This window comes from Eulemur rufifrons, chromosome 9 (genome assembly GCF_041146395.1).
Source record: "Eulemur rufifrons isolate Redbay chromosome 9, OSU_ERuf_1, whole genome shotgun sequence".
NCBI classification, from domain to species: domain Eukaryota; kingdom Metazoa; phylum Chordata; class Mammalia; order Primates; family Lemuridae; genus Eulemur; species Eulemur rufifrons.
This window is the reverse complement of record NC_090991.1, coordinates 1,803,766-1,830,692: the sequence shown is the minus strand read 5'-3', so window position 1 is coordinate 1,830,692 and position 26,927 is coordinate 1,803,766. Positions and strand designations below refer to the sequence as shown.

Below are 26,927 nucleotides of genomic sequence, written 5' to 3'. Positions count from 1 at the left end.
ATGAGAACACCCACAGGAAGAGAATTTCCTTCTGAAAACTCCCACAGTTTTTCCAGCAATGGGACCATGAACTCTGAATCACTGTGGAGAATTAAAAATAAATAAAACTTGGGAGTAAAAAAACCTAACTTTCAGTAACCTCTGCAATTGTGAAAAGGTAAAAACATTCTCAGCGCAGAAGGTGAGTGGTTGACATTAATTAAAAAAAAAAAATCATTAAGACTGGGTTGCACTGAAACTCAATCTGATTTGTATTATATCTTATCTCTCTAACTTGATTAAAGGAATTAGCTGGGTGGTTAAATAATATATGAGCTTAAACAGGACGAAGAAATTTACATCTGCAAAATACAAAATTCTAGTTTCAGTCTAATCTCTGAGGATTTTTACCTCAGGATTTTTGGTACTTTATTAATTCTTCGGTAAGTTATTTTTTATGAGAAACTCAAAGATTATTGGAATACATAACAATATTGTTGTATAGTTTCTAGTTTATTATGAAAAGATTCTTCCAGTATGTACATACAAACCAAAAATATCAGTTTATCAGTCCCACTCACATCCCTCCTGACAGGCAAACCAACAACATTAGTATTCGTTCGTGGTACTAGAAAACTATTTATTTGTAAGACTGCTGAGGTTGAGGTAAGAATGTCTGTCTATGTTTGAGGCAGTGTGATAAGCTCTTTCAACATAGCAGTCTATTCATTTAAAGTCATCTGACTAAATAACCTTCTCCCACAGCTAAAAAATAATCTCATTTTACAGATGAGGATATTGAAATCCAAGATGAAAAAGCCAGGACTAGGATTCAGGTCAGTAGGTCTACTACAGCAGTGGTGCCGATCAGAGTAACTGGGAGTTTTTATAAATACTACACTTGCAGAGCCCCATTCTGAGTCAGAGGTTTACGGTGCAGGCTGAATTTTAAAGAGTACTTGAGATGGCTCGGTTGTGTGACCAAGGTTGCAAAGGAAGTCAGGTGTTCAGGTAACACTGACAGACAAGAGTTTACATCATTCCTTCTCCCACCCCCATTTTTTAATACTTATATATAACTTAGACACATATGGTTCACTTCCAGTCAAATGGGTGCTATGCTTCAGGTGCCTAAATCCCACTCCAAGACTGCGTACAGGATGCTGGTGACAAATTAAGATACTACTTTTCCTCCTTTATGCATTAAACCCCATACTGTGCTTCATGAAATAGATTATAAGAAAAACAACTCACCATTAATTCCCCTTTGCCTTGAGACAGGTACTTCTGGTCTGTCTGTCTGATATTGATAGAGTCAGAGAAGCAAGGGCAGCAAATCAGCGGCCAAGATCTTACTGGTAGGAATGCCAGGCTGAATTAACACACCCACACCCTAGAGAAAAACCAGCCCTTCTTGCGTTATACTCAGATGGGCAGGAGCAGCACCTACTCGTATGTTACAACTGAGACATCACTGGACAGCGGTCCCAAAGGTCATGTCAGTAAGGACTGAAAGTGGTTTTCCTTTAAAAAACAAAAATGGCAGTGTGTACAACCTGTCCTTCACCAAAACTAAGTTGAGGAAACCTGAATATCAAGAACAAAGGATTTAAGCCATTGACTGGGTGCCACAGAGACTAGGATGATAGCAATTCTTCTGGGTTACTAGAAATTATTCTCCCTACAGCAAGAATGGATTTAGAGCTTGATAAAATTAAGTCAAAGGTGTACTTTTTCTGGACAGCTCAGCCAACTCTTCCCTGATGTGCTGTATAGAAATCTCATCTCTTTTCAGCTCTGCATGCTTCAGTGCTTCCTGGTAGATCTCTTTTGCTTGTGTATATCGTTCTAAAATAACCCAGAGAGAAGGGACAATAAGAAGAAAACGTATGTTTTCAAAGTGGTTCTGAAGAGAAAGCACTAATGAGGATACAGGTCTCATTTGCTGTGTGCTTAGCAAGCGACAGCCTGGTGCGGCTTCATTTCAACCTCATGCGACAAGCTGGCACAGAGAGGCTGGTACTGGCCGAGGTGACTGAGTGAGGTGGGGTTCCTACCTGTCCTTCCCACTCTACCCTTAGGCCCTTGATTAGCCAAGGATTTCACTACTGGCAGGACATGTAACAGACCTGAAAATCATGGGAGAAGCCCCGAGCAGTATGGCATAGAGTGCTGACATTCAGAAATGTATGTCAGACCGATATTCCCTATCGTACCAGCCTCACTGGAGCACTATGAGAAACACACTGTAATTGGGAAAACGTTTAGAAATCTGTAAAGTACTACAGAAACAAGGTGCTGTCACTGCAGGGTTTTCTCTGAGCAGGCCAGTGCAGGCGTACAGAAGTTCTATGAATTGCACACAGCAGTACTTCAGCCTGACGTACGTTCTTTTTCTGCCCTTATTCAACCAGCCTTTTCATTTAGCAGTTTCCTCATTGCCCCCTGCCCTCCCTACACACCATTTCAGAAATTTATGAATCCAGTGGCGTCCCTCCCTAAAGCGAGTCAGTCAAGTTTCATTGCTACCTACCTCTGTGCATCAAAACTGCAGCTAGATTGCTGAGCACCATGTGTAGCTCGGGATGATTTATCTGTCTTGCCAGATCTGATGCCCTCTGCATATAGATATAGGCCTCATCAAAGTGGCCCTGTGCGTCCAGGGTAGTAGCCAGGTCACTCATCAGCACAATGGTCTATATATAAAAGAAAAGACAGCTTTTCTTTAAAAACACATCAACACGGAATGTTAACATGGAGTTTACCAAACTGTGAAATACACTCTTAAGATTTATTTCATCTTTCCTAGCATTCCATAAAGGTGAGGGGTACCAGCCTTTAACAAATTGTGGGCATTTGTTATTCGCAATTGTACAGTGGTCAACGTGATCCTCTGGAAAATGATATAAATCTAGAAATTAGGGAACAGGATGAACATCATTTGTTAATCAACTAATTATCAAATTGGAAGCACCAAATGAAAAATAACAGCAAAAGGAGCTGTATGACCCCATTTCAGGTTCAGCAATTTTGAGAAGCCAGTCTCCTATGGTTTGATTGCCTCCGGCCCCTTACTGCATTGTCATTCCTGCCGGTAACCCCGAGGCACATCTAAGAGAAGAAATACATCATCTATATTGGGAAAATGCCCACTAAGAGTTTTTAAAATTTGGGGACTATGAGAGGCAGGCTTCTATACCTTCTTCCCTACTGAAGCCATGCTGAAAGCTCCATGATTCTAGTGCTTGGTGATTTGAATTCCATGCTTGCCCTTTTTTTTTTTAATTCCTCAAATATACTCTATTAAGCGGCCCTGTAATAAGTCCTAAATCCCTTTCCCAGAGATAATTTATAGTTCAAACTCCCTTTTCTTTCAAAACACGTCCTACCCAACTACTACACCCCAGCTTTGGGACACTTTCAGTTAAATTTTTGTGTCCTATGTTGCAGGTGGCAGGTATTCATAGACAAAGTGGTCCACTCCTTTACCTCTAACTTTGATAGAGAAGAGACCCAGATGGCTTTATTGTGTTTAGTGTTCTGAGATAAAGCTTTACATGCTGTACTTAAATTCTGTCCTATGTCAGTGGTTTAAAAGTTTTTTAATGCAGTCCTTTCTTCCTTCCCCACCTTCTGCCATTTTAACTATGGGGCAAGGAAAATAAGGAGATTCATGTATTAGCCAGTTCCTTATAAGGGTCTCACAGGGCTTTACAGGCCCCACTCTGAAATGCTACGCTGTGCCCTTTGAAGCCACAAAAGTGCAAGGGAGCCTGGCTAGACCTGCCTTGTAGAAAGGTTGGTCTGCTGAGTAACCGTGACTCATGCAAAAAGTTCTGGGCAGACCCAGTAATCGATCAGCAGTCCCAAATCCTGTTTGAAACAAGTAGTTGGAGGAAGGGGGACTGGTAGTAAGAAAATGAAGAGACTGGGGCATGAGGAGGAAGATCTAGGACTTCCTCCTCAAACTAGCACCATCTGCTCTTCTCTTCCCAATGAGTGTGGCATTTTACCCCTTCAGTTTTGAAGCCTTTATTTTACATAGTCCCTCTTCTAATGTTTTCTCCCTTACCTGTGGGTGTCTTTCTCCTTGTATTTCTTCAGAAATCTGCAGAGCTTTTTCATACATCCTTTGTGCCTGTGATGGCTGCTTGGAGAACAGAAGGTAGCGAGCACAGGCATCTAAGCACATGCCCAGGAGGAGGTGGGTATTGGCTTTGTCTTCCGCTAAAGAGAGAAGAGCATTGCTGGGATGTAAAATCAAGGCAGAGAATTAGCCAACCTATCCAAATCGTCACTGTTATCAAATATTTTAACAGTATGGGACCCAATGAATTTTTCATGTCACTTAGATGTACTCTTAACCTTACACTGAAAGGAGACAATTTAGGTGGATTACCATCCAATTAAGTGACATATGCCAGACTAGCTGGAATCATGGACCTTCCCCCAGTTATGCAGACTGAGTCCACACGTCAACTAAAATGTAGAATATTATTTTCAGTTTGAACCTAATAATATTCAGCAGAAACAGATGAAGATAAAACCAAAGAATGAGTTAACAAAAAGTCTAGGAACAATGAAAAACCTTTAAGGTATAAAAAGACAATGCAGTAAGAAACCAGAGAGCACTCAGAATCCTGAAATGGAAAGTCGCAAGCCAAATTTAAACAACTAAAATTTTTTAAAGTTAATCCATTTTTCAAATAATAAAGGCCACAATGATGTAGCACCCTTCAACACAGTGCAGAATTGGCGATACAATGTCTGCAAAAGCACAAACTTAACACCTAACACCAGATAAAAAGAATTGGAGAACACAGATCTAGAGAACAGTAACCAGTATCAACTTACACAAGTAGAGACTTCTGAAAGATGATACAAATAATGGAGAAACAGTAATGAGCAGGAATATATGGAAATTCTGCAAACAACTCAGTGGAAAGCCAATGTTCACATAAAGGACTAGAAAAAGAGGTTACCTCAAATAATCTATGTAACAAAACTATTAGACACTCCGGTAGTTATGTTCAGTTGGGTCTATCTACCAGCAAAGCTATTATATCAAACCCTTTCCCTCCATAGTTTTACTTTTAAGAACTATCGCAAACGACATACAGCATTTAAGACTACAAATATTACCAACGGACACTATGACCAGTTATTGAAGAGACAGTTTAAATGAAACAATGTCGCTGTAGTGGATGAGGACAACTGTTGGAATAACACCAGAGGGTGAAAGTGAAAAATTTAAACTTTTCTTCTTTAAGTAGAAATCTAAAGTTAAAATAGTTGCTTTTGCTTAGTTATACAGAAAAGGCCAATAATCATCTTCTTAAAATGAAATTAGGAGTAGTTTTAAGTAGACTGCCTTACAAATTTATTTTCACAGAAATATAACATGAAAATTTTTATAAATATAAAATGTATTAATTTCTAAACAATAACCCATATAAAAAAGCAAAACATAAGATGGCACCAGTGAATACCACATGTAAAAATACTATATTCTCAATTCAAAGGGAATACTAAAATAAAAAAATGTCTAACTATGAGCATATTTTAAAACACTAAGCAAAAACTTATAAAGTAACAATATTAAATATTGCGAGATAAATGATTATATAATGGAGATAAAACTCTGTCCCTTCAAGTACAAACAAGTCCAAGAAGATAAGCAATTTGTAATAAATTGGATAAGATTTAGAATATCACACAGGTACTAAATGCCATGTTCTATGAGAATATTTCAAGACAAGGAAAAATGTTAACCACATACCAAAAATATCCCAGAACATTGTTTGATCATTCCAATGCTGGATACTATATGCTCCAAAAATGACTGCTAAATCTTATTTCTGGGATATGTATTCCCTTTAAACGTTTCTATACTTTTAAAAAATATGCTCTTTTTACATTTTACAATTAGCAGACATGTTCAATGGTATCACTTCAAAAGTATAAGAATAAAATGACAAGCAATTCTAGTGGAAATAGAGTAAGTACCCCCGTCATCAAATAAGTAGTACACTGGAAGAAAAGGCAGTCCAGCTTTTTAGAAAACATAATTAATGAGGTACAATTTTAGTTATAATATTTTTCATTAAGAAGTATTTTTTATATATATAGACAAAATTAGCCGGGCATGGTGGCGCATGCCTGTAGTCCCAGCTACTCGGGAGGCTGAGACAGGAGGATCGCTTGAGCTCAGGAGTTTGAGGTTGCTGTGAGCTAGGCTGACGCCACGGCACTCACTCTAGCCTGGGCAACAGAGTGAGACTCTGTCTCAAAAAAAAAAAAAAAAAAAGTATTTTTTAATTTTAAGTTAATAGCACATTCTGACAATAAAAATGGAAATATTTTTGATAAACAAATGTGCTATAACTTGTAAGAAAAAAAGCTCCATAATAAAATCTTTAGTATACTGCCAAGTTAAGAGAAAATTTCACAGATTTAATAAAGTCCTCCCAAAAGAGTTCCTTTTCTAAGTGATTTATTTAATCATGGTTCTTGAAATATTAACATAAAAACTGTTAGAAGTTAGATAAGAAAAAATCAGCGTTAATAACAACTGAGAAATAAATTGGAATTGTTCATACAGAAACCTCAAAGTATTATTTGAACCTGAAGCATATTTATTCTTCAAACTTAAATTATAAATAATTCTTTCATAAATTTCTAATCACAGAAAAAGATGAGTTAACTATAATCAATTCATTACAGAAATTTTTACTCAAAATATTAGCAAATGGAATACTCAAATGTCTAAGAAGATGAGCAAGCATCATTTACATACAAGAATGCATATAAGAATGGCCAAGTATCTTTAATTTATCAGTATATCCCATTAGGTTTACATAAATACAGACTAAAAAAGAATTTGGTAAAGTACTGGAACATTTACATGCATTATAAAAACAGTGCAGATGACCCATTAGTAAAAGAACCATCTCTAATTCTCCCCTATCCCCCAACCACCAATAACAATAAAGGGAAGTCTATAGGGGGCTTTGAAACTAAAGGTAATTGCTCTCAAGTTCTAGGAACATCCTAGAATTTCTGCTAAACCAAATGTCTTTGTTAGTCAATTGACCAGCACTTCCCAAGGCACTAAATGTAGTGAAGGGAGTAAAGCAGACTCTAACTTAAGGCTGTATGTGACAATCTGAAACCGTTCTGCTTCAAATACCTTGGAAATGTTAGATAAAATATAACATCTTTTGCATGCATAGCTGAGCTCCCAAGAGAAGGAAATCCCAAGAGCCAGAAATTAGAAGCTGAAACCCAAAGTGGAAAGCATGTGCTTGTAAGTCAAGCGTGCTCCACCTCAGGGCCTTGCACGTGTCCTTTGCCTGTCCCTCCCTGGCAGCCATTTGGCTTATTCCCTCCCTCCCATCCTCTAGGTTTCTTACCAACGAGGCCTGCCCCGACCCCTCTGTAAACAGCACACTGCTCCAGCACATTCCCTGTGTACGTATTCCTTCACAAGCATATCTACACAGCACTTAGTCATCTTGGGACATACCAACTTACTAGATAGTGTTGTTATGTGTCCTTCCAGCCGGGCACAGTGGCTCACACCTGTGATCCCAGCCCTCCGGGAGGCAGAGGTGGAAGGATCATTTGAGTTCAGGAGTTCGAGACCAGCCTCAGCAAGAGCGAGACCCCATCTCTACTAAAAATAGAAAGAAATTAGCTGGAAAACTAAAAATATATATAGAAAAAATGAGCCGGGCATGGTGGCGCATGCCTGTAGTCCCAGCTACTCGGGAGGCTGAGACAGGAGGATCGCTTGAGCCCAGGAGTTTGAGGTTGCTGTGAGCTAGGCTGACGCCATGGCACTCTAGCCTGGGCAACAGAGCGAAACACTGTCTCAAAAAAAAAAAAAAAAATTATGTGTCCTTCCGCCACTAGAAACGGAGCTCCATGAGACAGTGACTATTTCATTTATAGCTGTATCTCAGTGTCTAGTGTGTCTGGCATGTAACAGGCACTGAATGGTTGAACGAATAAACAAAGAAAAAGAATTAAAAACCTAAAGGTACGGAACTAAATATGGAAAAGATATAATGAAAGTAAAATTAATTATATATACAATTAAACAATATTAGCACCAATGAATTTACAAAAACTTGATATAGAGATGTCATCACAAATCAAACAAGACAGAAAACACAAAATATAAAGGAAAATATCAAAAGATTCAATTAACATCCAAATTTTAACCTATGTTAAATGCCCTAAAATGAAAAGATAAGCCATGAAGAGACAGGTAACCCACAAAACTATAAAATAAGTAACTCTTAGAAATCATTTGAGGACAACCCTTCAAAAACAAAAGTAAAGGACATGAAGAAACAATTTTCAGAGCAGGTAATCTGAATAGCCAACAAAGACATGAAAAGATATTCTATTTCACTAACTGAAACCACAATGAAATTCCTTTTAAAACCCACCAGATTATCGAAAAGTCTGACAATAACAAGGATATGCAGAGAGCAGCAGCACTAATACACTGACAGTGAAAGTGTAAACTGGTAAAAACCACTTTGTTACGCAATTTGGTATATGCACTCTAATCAATTCTACTCTTAGGTACATACTCCAGGGAGTATCTTGAAGTTGTGTACACAGACACAGGTCCAAGAATATTCAATGAAGTATTTTCCCTAGCAAAACATAGAGCAATATTACATGTCCAGCAGAAGAACTGTAGTATAAATCACACAGTGGAATACTGTACCACAATTGTAGTAAATGAACCAGACAGGGACATTTCTAGCCTGTATCACCTCTTGTGAGAGTGGAAAAAAGGCTCAACCTCATCCCTCACCCCTCACCCCAGTGGATTAACACACTGGCTGCCACACTAGGAAAAAAAAAACCTTTTTTCCCTGGGGCCACGGTGTTTTATTACAAAAATAGAATAAAAACTTCAAAAACAAAATGATCTTTTTTAATTTAATGAAAATTGTATTTATTGTTTTCTGTGGGTGAGTTATATGCAACTCATGCAGCACTAGAATTAGTTTTTACACTGCATGCCACTTGAGTTGTATGTGACTCACAACATACTTATTGAATTTGTTTCGGAGAATTGAGTCTTCGGATGCTTGCTTGACCAGGCCTCAGGCTCAAAACTAGCATGAGTTAAATACAACTCACGTGGCAGTTAATGTGTTAGAGGAAGTCACCCCTTCTAGACAGGTGTAACTCAGCAGACATGCAGTTTGACAAGCAAACAAGGCCTCTGTGTTAATAATCAACAGGGATAAATCTCCACAAAATGTTGACTGAAAAAAGCAAATAGAAACAATTGTACAGTATGACGCCATTTATATAAAGTTTAAAAATATATTTGCCCTATTGTATATTGTTTGTCGATATATACAAATATTACAAGTAGGCAAACAAGACCAACTTCAGGATAGGTAACTCTACGCAAGGAGGAGTACATAGGATTTAAACGTACAAAAAAAAAAAAATTCTGAAGTAAATAAGGTAAAATGCTGAAATCTGGCCAAGCTGAAGGGAAGGTATACAGGTATTTGTTAAATTCTCTACATTTTACTTTTGCTTGAAATCTCTTGTTTAAAAAAATACATCAGAAAAAGAAAAGCACAGAACTGTTCTGAATAATAAATCAGTAATGTGGAATACAAACTGAAGAAATTCCTCAAATATAGATGAGAAAACTGATTAATAAGAAAGAGAAAAAAGAGGCCAACATATAGGTTAACGACATTCCAGAGCAAATAGAACAGAAGCAATAATCAAAGACAGACTACAGAAGCTCACAAGTATATCTTAAAAATGAAGGCTCACCATGGACCAGGCAATTTTCATGAACTAACCTGACCTTATGCTGCTGTAATTTCTGACTCTAACAAAGCATCCAGGCAGGATAAAACAGGCTACCTACAAAACATGGCAAATAGGCTGGCTTCAGAATTCTCTGCAATAAATTCCATTACTCTTAAATTCCAGATCATAGAGAATAAACAAGTGAGGGAAATGCAAGAGATGTTAAAATATTACAGAAGAAACTGAAAACAAATTTTTTTTCTCAAATGAGTCTAATATGTCTTAAGGAAATTTTTAGTTTACTCCTTATAGAACTGAAAATAATATATATGCCTTCCCTCCAAAATATAAATGGAGGTTAGTGAAGGAAAAGTCCCTATAGGGAGGGACTGAAAATAAAGGAAGTAACAAAAATGGAAAGCTTTTTTTTTGGAGACAGGGTGTCCTCTGTTGCCTGGGCTAGAGTGCAGTGGCATTGTCATAGTTCTCTGCACCCTCAAACTCAAACTCCTGGGCTCCAGCGATCCAACTGGCTCAACCTCCTGAGTAGCTGGGATTACAGGCACATGCCACTCTGCCCCGCTAATTTTTCTGGGTTTTTTGTAGAGATGAGGTCTCTCTATGTTGCCCAGGTTACTATTGAACTCCTTGGCCTCATGCAATTGTCCCGCCTTGGCCTCCCAAAGTGCTAGGATTACAGGTATAAGCCACCACACCCAACCTAAAGCATTATTTAAATGCAAAATTAGATCAAGTATCACTGTCAATATTAATTAAAAAAATGATTTTCTATCACAAGACAATGATACTCAGGTTTTAAAAAGTCCAACCACAGCCTTATACAAAAAACACAATGAAAAATGTCTCAGAAAAGTTTAAGAGTAAGATACAGTAGACAATGTAAAACAAGAATTTTTAACAAATACTTTAAATAGGGAAAAATCATTTTTCTGATGAAGGGATAATTCACAATAAAGATATATATCTGGGACTGTTTAAACAGAGCACAGAAATACATATATAAACAAAAAAGATCATGAAAAAAATTTATCTAGAACTAGACAAAAATCAGTAATGATACAAAAGACTTGAACAGGCAAGCATGGTGGCTCACGTCTGTAATCCCAGCACTTTCGGAGGCCAAGGCAGGAGGATCGCATGAGGCTAGGAGTTTAAGGTTGCAGTTAGTTGTAATGACACCATAGCACTCTAGCCCTCGGCAACAGAGCAAAATCATTTCACAAAAAAAAAGGAAAAAAAAAAAAAAGAAGAAAATGAAAACACAACATTCTAAAATGTATGGGATGCAGCTAAAGCTTATAGTTGTAAATGCCTGTATTAGGAAAGAAGAAAAATCTTAAATCAATAACCTAATCTTCTACCTAAGAAATTAGAAAAAAGCAAAATAAACCCAAAGCAAGCAGGACAGACACAGTAAAGATTAGAGTGGAAATAAGTGAAACAGAAAATAGAAAAGCAATAAAAGAAAACTAAAGAAACCAAAAGTTGGCTTTTGGAATAGATCAACAAAATTAGCAAAAACCAAGAGAAACTATGAATACAATAGCCAGGAAGCTCCTTTATAACTTGGGAGTGGTAAATACAGGAGCCAAACCATGTAATAAATTAGGTTAACAAACATATTATCTTCCACCAACTCTTACAAATAGTGCTTAATGAGTACTAGTCACAGTCCTAGAGCATTTAATTCTCATAACAACTTCATGAGATAGGTTCTACTAGTATCTGAACAGGGAAGTTAAATAACTTGCCCATAGTAACAGTGCTAACAAGTGGCAGAACCAGAATTTGAACTCAGGCTCCAGACTTCAAGCACTCATGAAACCAAATAATATGTCACCAAAAATACTTCAAATTTCCAGAAATGTTTGATTATTTAAAATGTGAAAATGCTACTTGGGAGGCTGAGGCAGGAGGATCGCTTAAGCCCAGGAGTTTGAGGTTGCTGTGAGCTAGGCTGACGCCACGGCACTCACTCTAGCCCGGGCAACAAAGCGAGACTCTGTCTCGAAAATAAATAAATACAAATTAAAAAAAAAATAAAATGTGAAAATGAATGCAGACTTTCAAGGAAAGGAGGAAGGAATCAATGGCATCTTTTTACTAATTTAAAAAGAAATAAATCCATAAATTTATGAACTGGTAAAAGAATATGATCTCACAAAAGTATCGTGGCTTATGCTTTAAAAAACTAATTCCTTGAGAAAGTTCCTCTAGGAAATCAATGGCTCTCTCAAATTCTTTCCCATGCATTCCTTTATTTAACAGCTATTTATGCTTACTACGTGCTTGGCATTGTTCTAGGTATTGAAATTAAATAAAGAAAATGGAAAAAATATATGAGTAATCAAGAAAGAAGAAAAAGGCTGCCAGAGAATGAACTCTAAAGGACATCTGGTCTATATGGTATCATAGATACCACGACTTTCAAGGAACAGATCACTTCAGTGCAATATCCATACCTATTCCAGAGCAGAATATACAGAAGGCATCCCAATTTTATCACATTAATGAATCCTACAATGACAATACAAGAAATAACCTGTGGATCTCACATAAGAAAATAAATGCCAAAGTTATAAATATTAGCATTAAATACTATATAGCAGTATATAGGTACTGAATAATCTACACGCAAGCCTGGTCTGCTCTGGATATATAATATAATAATTATTCATATAGTTTGGTACCAAATTAGACATAAGACTAAGTTGCCTATCACCACTATTATCTACTATTGATCTAAAGGTACAGCCAATGAACTAAGTTTAATAAAGGCAGGAGAGTGAGATAGAAGTATAACTACCTGAAAGGAAACAATTACAGTTAAATATTCCTTATCTAAAATGCTTGAGACCAAAAGTATTTCAGATTTTTTTTGATTTTGGAATATTTGCTTTACATACTGTTGAGCATCACAAATCTGAAAATCCAAAATCCAAAATGCTCCAATGAGCATTTCCTCTGAGTGTCATGTGGGCACTCAAAAAGTTTCGGATTTTGGGAGATTTGGGATGTTCGACCTGTACCATGATTGAAGTCTGGAAATAGTGTGAATATCAACTGAAAGCAAAGAGTTCAGTAAAGTGGCCAGTTATTTAATAAATAGCTGTCACATCTATACGAAAAAAACTATAAGCAGGAGCTATACCACATTCCTCAGTAGGAAGATTCAATATTACAAAGATCTGCCTTTGCTGGTAGAGCAGCTGTTTGTCTCGGTATCTGTTCTTTTCTCACATAACTCAAGCAGAGGGGACTCCCATCCTCAGTTACAAATAGATACATCACTGTTAGCCAATAATGATAATCCCACTTTTCTTGCCAAGGACTAGGAATGCCATGTGACCCAATTCCAGCCAATGAGAAGTACAGATAAATCTACTTGGGGACTTCCAGGAAAGATTACCTTGATCCCAAGAGAAACATCAAAGAAGTCTCCTTTTCCATTTCTGTATGAGATTCCTGGGAACCGCTATAGTCACTTTTCAACCACAAGTGGAGTATGGGGAGAAGGCAACTCACTGAGTGAGGAAGGATGGAAAGAACCCGAGGCTTCATGATCTCAGCGAACCACGCATCAGGCTCACTCAATAGCTTGCCCCCTACTGCTGAACTGCCGGTTCCCTGAGATATCACGTGTCCTTACCGTTTAACCTAATTTAGTCAAAATTTTCTGCTATTTGTAGTCAAAAGTATGCTAACTTAGACAGCAATCTCCCAAAACTAACTTAATATAATGTAAATCTAATAATTCCGTCTCAAAGTACTTTGGGGACTTGACAAGATGATTCTAAAATTCATGTGGAAAATATCTAAAATTAACGGGAAAATTTAGTGAAAAATGGGAAGAAATTATGCAAAAGAAGCTTATGACAGTTATACTACCATATAACTCAAATATGTAATCCATATAATTCAAACAATGTATACTGTATAAGACTTATCAGATGAATACATAAGAATTGGAAAACTCTCAGAGAAGCCCAAGTATATGCTATTAATAATTCGTATATAATAATGATTTATTATCTTTAAGAAATTAGCTACCAACTTCACACACCAAGATAAATTTTACATGTATTAAAAAGTTAAATGTTAAAACTGTTTAGAAATAAAGAAAAGGAAAAAAACAGAGAATCAGAAAGAAAGATGGGCAAATATTTTTCTGATTTCAAGGTTAAAAAATACCTTTCTAAGCATTAAGCTGTAGAAGAGCAAGGGCTTTTGCCTTATTTGCTGCTATTCGAATCCTAGAACAATACCTGGGACAGAATAGCTACTTGATTAAACATTAACAAAAGGAAAGGAAATAAACATAAATGAATTCAGATCTAATTCCAAAAAGATTAAAGACTCATGCACATCATAAAAATGCCCTAAACTGAATATATACTATGTGATTCATTTATATAAATTTTAAAAAGAAACATGCAAAAATTAAATGATATCTTAAGGGTCACAGAGGTAAAAATTAAAAAAAGCAAGTAAGTGACACCGACAGGATTCGGAAGAGCAGTATCTTGGGTACGAAGAACTGCAAAGGTACTGGTAATGCTGCGTCACTGCCTGGTTTCGTAATTCCTTAAACTATACAAATGTTAGTTTCACATTCCCTTTTCATTAAAAAAAAAATTCTATAAGCACAAATAGAGAGGGGAACCCAAGAGACAAAAGGTTAATATCCTTACAAAAAAGCACCAATAAAAGATAAACCACACTGCTTCTCAAAGAAATACCAGATAATGCATTAAAACCACATTATTAAGCTGACAAAGGTTATAAAAATTAATGGGTTTGGAAGAGAAGGGGCACACAGCCTTACCACCATAATAAAAATAAGTTAATACTTTTTGAGCAGCTACTGTGTATTATGCATTATTCTAAAAGATTTATATATATTAACTCAACCCTCCTAAAGGTCCTATGAGAGTATTACTCTTTTTTTTTTTTTTTTTTTGAGACAGAGTCTCACTCTGTTGCCCAGGCTAGAGTGAGTGCCGTGGCGTCAGCCTAGCTCACAGCAACCTCAAACTCCTGAGCTCAAGCGATCCTCCTGTCTCAGCCTCCCGAGTAGCTGGGACTACAGGCATGCGCCACCATGCCCGGCTAATTTTTTCTATATATATTTTTAGCTGTCCATATAATTTCTTTCTATTTTTAGTAGAGGTGGGGTCTCGCTCTTGCTCAGGCTGGTCTCGAACTCCTGAGCTCAAACGATCCGCCCACCTCGGCCTCCCAGAGTGCTAGGATTACAGGCGTGAGCCACCGTGCCCGGCCGAGAGTATTACTCTTAATCACTGAGGATCCAAAGCACATAAGGATTAACTAATTTGACAAAAGTAACAAAGTGAGTAAGTAGCAAAACCAGGAAATGTAAACTGACACAGTCCTTTCAAGGGCAATTTGACAACAGTCATCAACAACCTTAAAACGTGCAACTTTTGACCTGGAAATTTCAGTGCTAAGAATCTACTCTCAAGAAACAGGTCTGGACACCATGATGTCCATTAACATAAGACTAGACTACTATATAATCTACCGTTCTGGAGTGAACACATGCATTTCTCTATACTCCTTCCCAAAATATCACTAAAATGAAAGTTAAGGGATGAAAAAGATACAAAGCTACAAGGATAACAAAAGTCAAGAATTAAGGGAGATGAGAGATACTAAAAAATTGTGGGAGACGAAAAGCCGAGAAAAAAGTGGTAAGTGACCGAGCACAAGAAAGGATGAAGACTGCCTATGGCCAGCCATGCCCACCGTAAGTGAGCTAATATGTGCTTCAAACAGCGGAAAAATTTAGGAACTGAAGATAGCTATACATAAAAAAACAAACAACAAAAATAGTTAGTTAACTCCAGAGGGGAAAAAAGGTTATACACAAAAGGAAATATAATTCTGCGATCACATTATTTGGCTCAGCAGCTGACACTGTTTATATATTCATAATGGAGACTCAACCAGAACCTGCACCAAGTCTTCACTTTTCCATAAAGTCAGTCAATTATGAAAATAAACCAAGAAATAGCAATTTTGTATGTTATTTAGAAATGTGAAGGTAAATACCAGAACAAATTGGTTAAGAGTTGAAAATGGATGGGGTGAGGTGGCAAGGAAATGCTATTTTACTTTTTAGAGACGGTCTCGCTCTGTCGCCCAGGCTAGAGTGCAGTGGCACAATCGTAGCTCACAGCAACCTCAAACTCCTGAGCTCAAGAGATCCTCCTGTCTCAGCCTCCCAAGTAGCTGGGACTATAGGTGCACACCACCATGACCAGCTAATTTTTTTATATTTTGTAGAGGTGGGATCTGGCTATGTTGCCAGGCTGGTCTTGATTGAACTCCTGGCCTCAAGTGATACTCCCAACTTCGGTCTCCTAAAGTGCCGGGATTACAGGGAAATGCTATTTTAAATTAAGTCTTGTAATACTATTTGACCTTTTGTAATATATAGGTAACATTAGAAATTAATTCTAAAAAGAAAAATAAAAACTTGTTATAAAAAATTACAGAATATTGAGAAAAACACAAAATATAAATTCCCAAGCAGAGAGAATTCCTGTCTACACTCTGATATCTGTTATTCAGCCCTTGTTCTATGTGTGCCTATCTTTAATCTGCATATGTTGGAAAATTAGGCTTCTCTTAACTAGACTGCTTTGTAACTGAAGTTTTCGCTTGATTTTTTATGGGCATTTCTTCAGTAAGTACACATATATCTAGAACACAGAGAATAAACTACCCTAGACAAAGTTTTTAATGTGATATTAAGTAATGTCATCTTGGGTAGAGTTAGTCATGCATTTGATAATGGATTTGCTTGTTCAAAATTGAGTAGGAATTTATTTCTTCTCTAGAAAAAGTGAAGACTAATGTAATAACACATTTTCTATATTGCATAACTAGTAAAACGTAAAAACGTTTAGAATAGAAATTTGCTTGCTCTGTCCAATAAGAATTCCTTTGCCTGGGAAAAAAAGGTTTTAGCACAATATATTACTAAATTTTTAAAAAATCAGGTTCCAAAGTAATAATATACAATGTGATCCCTAATTTATTTCTTAAAATGTAAATCGCACAGGGAGGAAAACGCCTGAAAAGACACACTAAAAAACAAACAGTGGATGATCTTTACTTTCTTCTGAGTGCTTTGCAAAATTTTCTTCAGTGGTAAGTAACTGGCATTACTTTTGGAGTAAAAATCATAGCTTTACATTGTTAAGAAACTACAGTCAATGCTATAACACGAAAGACAGCAAGGGTGTGAATAGTTGAAAAGTCACTTAATTGACTCTGAGACTTGTTTTTACACTTTTTGTGGATTTCCTTAGAACACTTCCACACTGCACTGAAACTGGATTTACTTATTGGTCTTTGTTGGGTCTTCTGTTCTTTCATTCAATAATTATTGAGCCCCTACTATGTGCCAGGCACTGTTCTAGGTACCGAGCATTTGGCAGTGAGCAAAACGGATAAAGTCTCTATTCCTCTTTGATAGGGAAGACAAAGACCAAAGATATATAAAAATACATACTCTCAGTGACAAAGCAAACACAAGCATACAACACACACCCCTCTACTTTCAAGTGTGATGAAGAAAAGTGAAGGACAAAGGAGTAAAGCAACACTAAGGTGGGAAGAGAGGACTGTCAGGGTAGGCCTCTCTGAGCAAGTGGTATTTGAGCACAGCCCTGAATAAAGTAAGGGAACTGGCCAGAGGAAGATATGGGAGAGGGAACGTCAAGAGTACCAAGTAAAAGGCCTTGAGCTAGCACTGGGCTTGGAATGCGCAAGAACGAGACCAGCGTGTTGAGAGGAATGAGAGGGGAGAGCAGCAGGGGGCGGTGCGGCCACAGTCACACAGGGCCTTACAGGTCCACACCGTGGCTCTGCATTTATTCCTAAGGCAACGCAAAGACACGAGGTCTTAAAAAGATCCATTGCCTGTTGCACGGATATTTGATTGTGCGAGGGAGTGAAGGGAAGGAAGCAGGAAAACCTGGAAGATGATCACAGGCATCCAGGCAAGAACCAATCATGGCCTGGACCAAAGTGGTAGAGTAACCAGATAAGATGTGGTCTGACAGGATGTACTTTGATGGTTCATCCAATATAACTTGCTGATAGATTAGGTAAGAGAAATGAGGAAGAAATCATGGATGATTCTTAGGTTCTTGGCCAAAGCAACCAGGTAAATGTTGGCACCAGTTACTAGCCTGGGGCTGACCAGCAGAGAAGTCAGTCTGTGCGTGGTAGAAATGAGGGGACCCATTTTGGACATGTGAGGTGTGAAATGACTGTTGGACATTCAAGCTAAGGTGTCAGGTAGGCAATCACACCCTAAGTTGCCACTGAGGAACAAGTTGGGGCTGAAGGCATAGATCTAATATTTACCGGGTATGAGACTAAATGATACTTCCTAGGGTATGAGGGCAGAGAGAAAAGAAAAGAGGGCTGAGACAGCCCTGAGGCGCGCCGACATTTGGACATGGGGAGAAGGGGAGGACACCAGCAAGGTGTCCCAAAGCCAAGAGAAAATGTTTCCAGTAGGAGATAGTAATCACCTGAGTAAAAGCTGCTAGTGAGTAAGGACTGAGAAGTGACTACTGGATTTGGTGCCTAATAAAGGTGGCTTCAGTGGAGTAACGGAGAACAAAAAGTGGTGTACAGTTGTCCCTCCTTATCCACAGTTTCACTTTCCAGGGTTTCAGTTATCTGCAGTTAACCGTGGTCCAGAAATAGTAAATGGAAAATTCTAGAAATAATCTATAAATTTAAACTGCATGCCATTCTGAGTAGCATGATGAAATCTTGCGCTGTCTTGCTCTGCCCCACCCGGGACGTACATCATCTCTTTGTCTAGTGTGCCCCTGCTGTATACTCGACCCACCCATTAGTCGCTTAGTCACTTTGTAGCTGTCTCAGTTATCAGATAAACTCACAGTATCGCAGTGCTTGTGCTCAAGTAATCTTTACTTTACTTACTAACGGCCACAAAGCACAAAAGCAGTGATGCTGGCAATTCAGGTATGACAAAGAGAAGCCACAAAGTGCTTTCCTTAAGTGAAAAGATGAAAGTTCTTGATTTAAGAAAAAAAAATCGTGTGCTGAGATTGCTAAGAGCTACAATAAGAATGAATCTTCTATCCATGAAATTAGCAGTATGTTAAAATTGTTCTATTTTATTGTTAGACATCGATGTTAATCTCACTGTACCTAACTTATAAATTAAACTTTCTCATAGTTACGTATGCATAGGAAAAAACACAGTGTATACAGGGTTCAGTATTATCCATGGTTTCTGGCATCCACTGTGGGGTCTTGGGACATCACCTGCAGATAGGGGGGCACTACTGTATGTTCAAGAGAAGAACTGGAAAACAACTGGATACAGACATCTCTTTCAAGGTATATTACATTAACAACAATAGAGTTGACTGCTGTACCCCTAGCATCTTGCCAGTCTTGGCAAAGAGGTGTGAAATGAGTTATTAAATAAATGTCAGATCTGAAAATTCCCCAATACATCAACTTAAGAAAACGAAATGGTCCAGAGCTAGGGAGCTTCCTGCCCATCCCATTCTGTTCCTAGCCTCCAAAATGAGTGAAGATGAACTGTTAAAAACATGTTAAAAACACCTTTCTCTTATTTTTTCTTAACTTGCTGTATATCTAGGGCCAAAAGATAATCATTAACAATTAGCATTTTTGATTGGTAGCTGAACTAAGAGACAAGAGAAAGACCTTCCCTTTCTGCTTCCCAATTTTACAGAGGTTATATGTAACTAAAAGTTAACAGATAAATTATAAACATGTCACCAATGGGGTTTTAAAAAAAAACAAACACCAAAACAGTGGTCAAGTATTTTAAACAAAACAAATACCTTATTCCAAATTCTTTGCTGAGACCTTAAAAATAGCCACTTATTTTCCAAAATGGCTAACTCTCCCTCTCACGATTCAGGGATCTTTCCCTTTCTCAACGTGAAATCGTAAAGCCCCTTGTGGAGAAAAGGCAATGTCCAGAAAAGAGTCAGCTTTCCTACCTGACATAACGTCTTCTGCTAATTCCTTTTCTCTTTCAATTTTTTCCTCTAGAGTTGAAATGCAGAATTCATAGCCAGCAAGAGCAAATTCCTGTCTGTAAAGCAAAGATCAGTAATTGGCCATTTACTTCTCATAAACTCTTTTATCTTCATTTTTCCAGCTTAGATTTAAGCATGATCAGTATGGAAGTGTAAAATGAGAAGAGGGAATTTTGCTTACAGTCCCTAAGGGGTATCAATCTGCCTTTTCTCAGGAGTTTTTGTGGGGGTTTTTTTGTTTGTTTTTTAAGCCATCCATTTAATGTAACATAAAGAGCTAGGAAAGCTGCCATAATTTTAATAACTGACATCACCAGCAGTTTTCATCACCTCCCACTAATAGTCTCCAGTGAGTTGGTTTCTCCAGGTGTGAAAGCCTTACACCTGTTCAAAGCAACACAAGCCTGAATGGAGACTCAGGCCACCCTGCACTGAGGATTCAACTGCTAACCTCATACAGCTTCTGGGGAGCTTTGGTCACTTTATACTTCTTCCAAGCTGTAAGTCTTTGAGAAAAGCTTCTTTTATAGAATGGAACTTCTAGGCCAGGCGTGGTGGCTCACGCCTGTAATCCTAGCACTCTGGGAGGCCGAGGCGGGCAGATTGTTTTGAGCTCAGGAGTTCAAGACCAGCCTGAGCAAGAGTGAGAGCCCCGTCTCTACTACAAAAAAAAAAGAAAGAAAGAAAGAAAGAAAGAAAGAAAGAAAGAAAGAAAGAAAGAAAGAAATTATATGGACAGCTAAAAAAATATATATATAAAATTAGCTGGGCATGGTGGCGCGTGCCTGTAGTCCGAGCTACTCGGGAGGCTGAGGCAGGAGGATTGCTTGAGCCCAGGAGTTTGAGGTTGCTGTGAGCTAGGCTGACGCCACGGCACTCCAGCCCGGGCAACAGAGTGAGACTCTGCCTCAAAAAAAAAAAAAAAAAAGAAAAAGAAAAGAAAAGAAATGGAACCTCTAGCTAGGGCACTAGAAGGCATTTTACCCAACTCTGTAGCCCTGGACCCTTCGTCAACTAGAGAGGGTTCAGTCAACCCCAGCATGCAGGCTGACTCTGCTGGTTTTTATAAAGAGATTCCGAGGAACATGACAGAATTCCTTCATTCAGGAGCTCAGCTTTGGTTCTTGTTCTTCAGTTTGGGCTCTAGTTTCTTACCAGAAGTGGCAACACAAAGCTCATCTTTCTCTTCTAGTGCTTTGCCAGGGGAGAACTGATGGCCCCAGGTTCTGCTCTACTCTCAGAAGAACAGAAGCATCCCTTTCCTTCCCCAGACCCAAACCTTGGGAAGAGGAGCCCTCTCCAGCCAGGACACTGGGCGGGTGGAGGCCGCCCGCAAGATGCTCTCAGTCAGATCAAAAGGTCTGCAAAACTCCCTTCCTAACTCATATCAGCCTTTCTAAGCCTTGGGATCTGGCTGACTTTTCTGGCCTGATGCTTCTCTTAATAAAACAAAATGAAAAGTACAGAGTAACTAAGAGGCTAAGTATTACTGCCTGCTACGCAAGCCTTCACCTCTAAAAGACTATGACTTTGTCTTACTCGACAGTGTTCATTAGCTTTGGGCTTCTTACCCTAGGAGTCCATACTCCATCAGCAACTAGTCCTGTCATTGCTCCTCCAAGAATGATCAAGCTGCAGTCCTCCCTGGCATAGGCCAAGCTCAAAGCTTCTCAAAAGACCTGAAGTCGAAGGCCCTCAGAAGTTCTAACTTAGTCAGTCAAAATCCAAGGAGGCTAAACAGGTCCTGATGGGCACAAAGGGGCTGATGACTATGAAAGCAGGAACAGTGGCAGGGCCTCTGTCCGTGATGGGCACCCATTCTACGGCATCAGGCTTGATGTCACCCCAAACTTCTGGCACCAATTTCTGCAGCAACTAGAAACCCAAGGGAAGCAAGTCCTAGGTCTTTCCCAAAATTCACCCCAAAATGTAACTCTCTAGAGGAGTTCTCTGCTTATATCCTAGATACTTCGTTTCTGAATTCCAACTAGAGAGACTGACAGGGAATGAAAGGCACTCACTCAACGGTGTTCCTGGCCTTTTGCACACATCTAAACTATTTTCTAAAGCCTTCTCATGTAACTGACAGGTTTTTTCTTCTTTGTAAGAATGTAGACTTAACTGCTATTTTAAAAATAGCACCTATTTCCTGTCCTACTTTTCCAAAGGTCTCCCCTCTACTCCTAGATGTTTTCCCTCCTAAAACCTAGCTATGATCATCTCTACATGCTGTAAAAACACTGTCTACTGAATGAGCCACTGAGATACTCCCATACCAACTCTTTCATCTTCAACTTTACACCTAACTTCTTCTTTTGCTGATAGTTGTATCAGCAATGACTTCTTCAAAGTAAATTATAACCAACAGCTTTTACATTGCTCCCTCCTCTTCTAGGAAGAGCTAAAGTTCTAACTTGAACTTCCCTTCCCACTTCAAGCAGAAACAGAAAACCTGATGAGATTTGTCGTGCAGCTGGCCATGTGAGGCCTGTAAACAGCAGGGGCAAAACCGGAAAAGCCTGGTAACTGCGATGATGAGGTATGGGACACTTTGAGTGTGACACCGAATTTTCGAGACCCAGATGATCAGCAGGTAAATGAAGATTACATAACATCCCAGGGTCAGAGTTTTCTGCCCATATCCCGACTCCCTGGCTGCTGCCGCACTTAGATTCTGACTATACTTACCTATTCTGAGCAGCATAGATGCTGGCTAGCTTTAGGGAGATTTCAATTATTGCATTGTCTTCCTGTTGGGACAAAGACAAACGAAGGAAATTCATGACAAGTAAAATTTTCTCGTGGAATATTTCAGATCAACTTCTAGAATGACTTTGGCCACAAAGCCATAGTCTTTATTCTTTTAGAGGAATTAACCAACTGTGAATTCTTTAGCAACCATACTGTGGCATTGGTGAAAGACTGGCAATCGTTATACAGATCTAAAAGGGAAAAAAATCCACCTTTTTTGACCAAAGCACGTAATGGGGGATGGGGGCTTGTTTTCAGGAGGCAAGACTCCTGTGAAAACTGCTTCAGTGAGAGGCCAGTACTAGGCAATGTCCTTACCTGCTTCATGCCTCCTCCGAGCAGGTAACTCATTGTTGCTTTAAAAAGCTGTTCTGCCTAAAAGTGTAAGGAAAAGATTTTTCTTTTACTTGGGCCCCACTATCTTATATGACCCTGGATTCTTAAGTACCAGTCTGATGCATCACTCCTTGTAAAACACATATACATACACACTCACACACAGAGAAAAAAGTATCCTTGTGAAGGGAAAACAGATCAAAATATCAGGACCCCACATCCTCTTTGTACCTTAAACCTCTCATCCAAACTCACTGTGGCAGAGGCTGCAAAGTGTCCCCAATATTAACTCTCCTATCCATCTTTTTAGTTATAGAATCTTCTCAATTTTAGCAGATCAGCTTCCCTTGCAGCTAGGTGTGGTCATGTGATTAAAGTTTTGGCCAAGAGATGCAGGCAGAAGGAATGTGAACTTTTAAATCATATTTTATAATTTGCCCTCCATCCTCTTTCTTCCTTCCTACAGACTGGAGGTGAGTCAACTAACCCATGCAGATGAGGACTATTTTAGAAGGAACCTGGGCTTCTGGACCAGAGAGCAAAGGTGCCTATACCTACCTGCCTTCTGTCTTTGGGAGAACTAATGCACTAAAGAGAAATACGTCTCTATTCTGTTTGAGTCACTGTATTTTGGGGTCTCTTTGTTATAGTAGCTTAGCTTGTACCCTACTGTTACAATTCCCTTGAGGCTAATCCTTCACAAATTCAAGATACTACAAAGTGATTTACTTACATTTTCAAGCTGACCCCGTATAAATGCTAAGTTGGCCATCTGAAAGCAAATTACAAATTGTTTTTCAGTTTAGAGCGCTGTGTTCCCACTTATTTTAAACCCTTTAAACTAAAGATGCCCTTTTGCTTCCACCCTCTACATATAAAAATAGTTCAAAGTGAAAAGCATGTCACCAATTAATCTGCTAGAAACACAGTACAGCAATGGTGTGAGAAGTAAATGCTTGCACATACTTTGTTGACAAATCAAATCCAGGTCCTCTCATCACTGAAGAAACAAATGCTAATGATATTGGTTTCTTTTTGGTCTGGAATTGAGAGGTCTTATGTAAGTGACACCCTAAGGGTAAAAAAATTGAAACCAAAAGAAAACTTAGTTTAAAAAAAAGAGTTTTAGGACATCCTGAAGGTTAGGAATATAAATCAGAACTAACAACCTTTCCCTGACATCCACCCTTCCTCATCAGTAGCTCAGACGGGCTACAAGAGTTACCAAATCATAAGTGTAAGTGATGGCCTTCTTGTTATCCCTCTGATAGGCAAGACGAAGAGCGTCATGCAAAATTAGCTCAGCCTCTTCTGGTTCATCTTTCATGATGCTCAACTGAAAAGAGAAGATAAAATGATAGAAGATGAAATATAAGAAAGCAGATGCATGTGCTAGCAGACAGAAGTGGATAATCATACATCCCAACACACAGAAGGAAGCTACTCAGTCATCAGACATTTACTGAATCCCGACTGTGCACCAGGCATTGTCTACAGAGGTGACAGAAAGGTCAGCCTCCCTTGCAGCTAGGTGTGGCCATATGACAAGGTTTTGGCCAAGAGATGCAGGCAGAAGGAATGTGACTAGTCATACTTTATAAGGAAGCTACTTGCCCTCCATCCTGTCTTTCTCTCTTCCTACAGGCTGGAGGTGACCATGTAGGAAAAGTAAGCTTAATTTCGACTAACAAGAGCTGTGAGGAAAAGCAATGGAAACCAGTAGTAAGGGGTCTCCTCTAAATGGGAGTCAGGGAAGACTTCCAAGGAAGTAACAGTTGAACTGAGGGAGGAAGCGTAAGAATGAGTCAACCAAATAAGGAACTGGGGAGAATGACCCACAGGATGGAGAATGAATGAAGCCCCTATAAGCTGAAGAGAATGGTTTTTCAGAAAAAATGCAAGGAAACAGAAGCAGCAAGGATGGTGAGCCACAGGATCATTGCCAACTGGGTGGGCAAAGGAGGCTGGTTTAGACGACGTAGGGTCTTGCAGACCAAGGCAAGGAGTTCGTATTTTATCATAAATGCAGTGGGAACGCATTGAAAATTTTCAGGCAAGGAGGTGACTTAATCCAATTTACATTTTTTTTTTTTTAAAAGATCACTCTGGTTGCTGCATGGAGAATAGATTGTCGGGTGACAGGAGGGCAGGAAAGACTACCAGAGTGCCGGCGGTGGCAGTGATGGTTTGCACTGGTGTGACAACAGCAGGGGAGATAGAGAAAAAGGGGCAGATTTGAGAAACATTTTGAATTTTCTGGCACAGGAATTGTTGCTGTACTGTAAGGGTACTGGGAGGCAATGGTTAAGGACCACAATTTTAAGAATAATTACGAGGTTACTAGGCTGAAAAACTGATGGTAGTGAAGAGAAAATGGAAAGAATGTATTGGAGAGGCATTAAAGAGTTTAGGCCGGGCATGGTGGCTCACGCTTACAATCCTAGCACTCTGGGAGGCAGGTGGATTGCTCGAGGTCAGGAGTTCGAGACCAGCCTGAGCAAGAGCGAGACCCTGTCTCTACTATAAATAGAAAGAAATTATCTGGCCAACTAAAATATATATAGAAAAAATTAGCCGGGCATGGAGGCGCATGCCTGTAGCCCCAGCTACTCGGGAGGCTGAGGCAGGAGGATCGCTTAAGCCCAGGAGTTTGAGGTTGCTGTGAGCTAGGCTGACGCTACGGCACTCACTCTGGCCCGGGCAACAGAGTGAGACTCTGTCTCAAAAAAGAAAAAAAAATCAAGAGTTTAGTTCCGGGCATGTTAAATATGAGAGATAGGTAAGGTCTCAAAGTGGAGATGGCATGTCAGTAGCACACTGCAGGCTGGGAATACAAATTTGTACCTTGTTGGTATCAAATCAGTATTTAGCCCAGCGAAAGAGATGAGATAACTTGGGAAGTAGAGAAGAGAATATAAAAAACGATGTGGTGAAAAAACAATTTAAAAATCAAATCAGATAACCAACACTAAATTGCATTTTCAGGACGCAATATATGTGCAAAATTATGCCATTTCAGCTTGGCTGGTTAAGCAATAAAAACAGCTACAAAACGTTCCTGATGTTTTGTTTGGATAAAACAGCGATGCCTGAGGTGCCATCTTCATTTGCACTTGAGACTGTAGCGGTTTTACTGTGGGCTTTAGAGTCAACTCTAATCCCCCCTCGGATAACCGATCTCACTCGGGCAGTTTTGCCCTGGGAGCCTCCATGCACTCTTCGGGAAGGTGGAGAAAGTAATGCGCATCAACCCGAGCGCTCGACCTCGCTCACGGAGGCCGCCGCGCTCGGCAGGCCGCGGGGCCCAGGGGCCGCCTCACCTTGGCTCGCTTCAGCAGCTGGATGATCTCGGCCTCGGCCTCGTCCTCGGCAGCGGCCCCGTCTGCTCCCTGGGGCTCTTCCTCCTCCGCTGCAGCAGGCCTCGAGAACCAGGCGAGCGCTGCGGGAAGGGGCTCTGAGGTCACCGGGCCCGGCCCGCGCCCCCATCCCCGCCCGGCCAGCCCCGCCGCGCCCCTCACCTGCCAGCAGCGGCAGCAGGCCCGGGCGCCCCCCGTGCGGCGCGACTCGGGACGGCGGCACCTGCACCTCGGGCCCCGGGCCTCCGGCCAGCCCCGGAGACGGGCGCGCCGAGAGGCCCCTGCCCCGCCGCCCTGCGGCCCGCAAGAGGCCTCGGCCCAGGCCCCGGCCCAGGAGCCGGTACATGCTCCCGCCCCGTCCTCTGCGCACTGCGGGCCCGGCCGAGGCCGGGGCGCCCCGCCACCCGCGCCGAGCGCTCGCCGGATTGGTCAGGCCGCGACGACGAGGAGTCGTCACTGTCGCCGTCCGCATGCGCGTGGCGCACCCCGACGCCACTCCCGCTTCGCCCCGCCCCCGGCTGGCGGCCGCAATCATCCGACGGTGGACGCCGGCTGCGGAAGCGCCGCGGCCTCGGCGTCCGCTCAGGCG

The 26,927-nt window shown here is 40.0% G+C and overlaps 1 protein-coding gene across 1 annotated transcript; it reads right to left on the bottom strand.

Annotated features, from left to right (window-relative positions):
* Positions 1-506: 506 nt before the first annotated feature.
* TTC19 (tetratricopeptide repeat domain 19) lies at positions 507-26,873 on the bottom strand. Its single transcript, XM_069481870.1, has 10 exons — positions 26,501-26,873; positions 26,303-26,421; positions 24,208-24,318; positions 23,716-23,754; positions 22,965-23,021; positions 22,584-22,645; positions 19,857-19,951; positions 4,052-4,206; positions 2,513-2,675; positions 507-1,827 (listed from the first exon to the last, which is right to left on the bottom strand). The coding sequence occupies exons 1-10, from the start codon at positions 26,871-26,873 to the stop codon at positions 1,694-1,696; spliced, it is 1,308 nt and encodes a 435-aa protein (XP_069337971.1). The 3' UTR covers positions 507-1,693.
* Between the last annotated feature and the right edge of the window lie 54 nt (positions 26,874-26,927).

Excerpts from the sequence above, each read along its gene's own strand:
- TTC19 (XM_069481870.1), bottom strand. The coding sequence starts at position 26,873 with ATGATTGCGGCCGCCAGCCGGGGGCGGGGCGAAGCGGGAGTGGCGTCG. Across the intron at positions 23,022-23,715 it reads TACGGGGTCAGCTTGAAAAT|GCAGAACAGCTTTTTAAAGC; the intron begins GTAAGTAAATCA and ends TTACACTTTTAG. Across the intron at positions 1,828-2,512 it reads TGCAGTTTTGATGCACAGAG|AACGATATACACAAGCAAAA; the intron begins GTAGGTAGCAAT and ends GGGTTATTTTAG.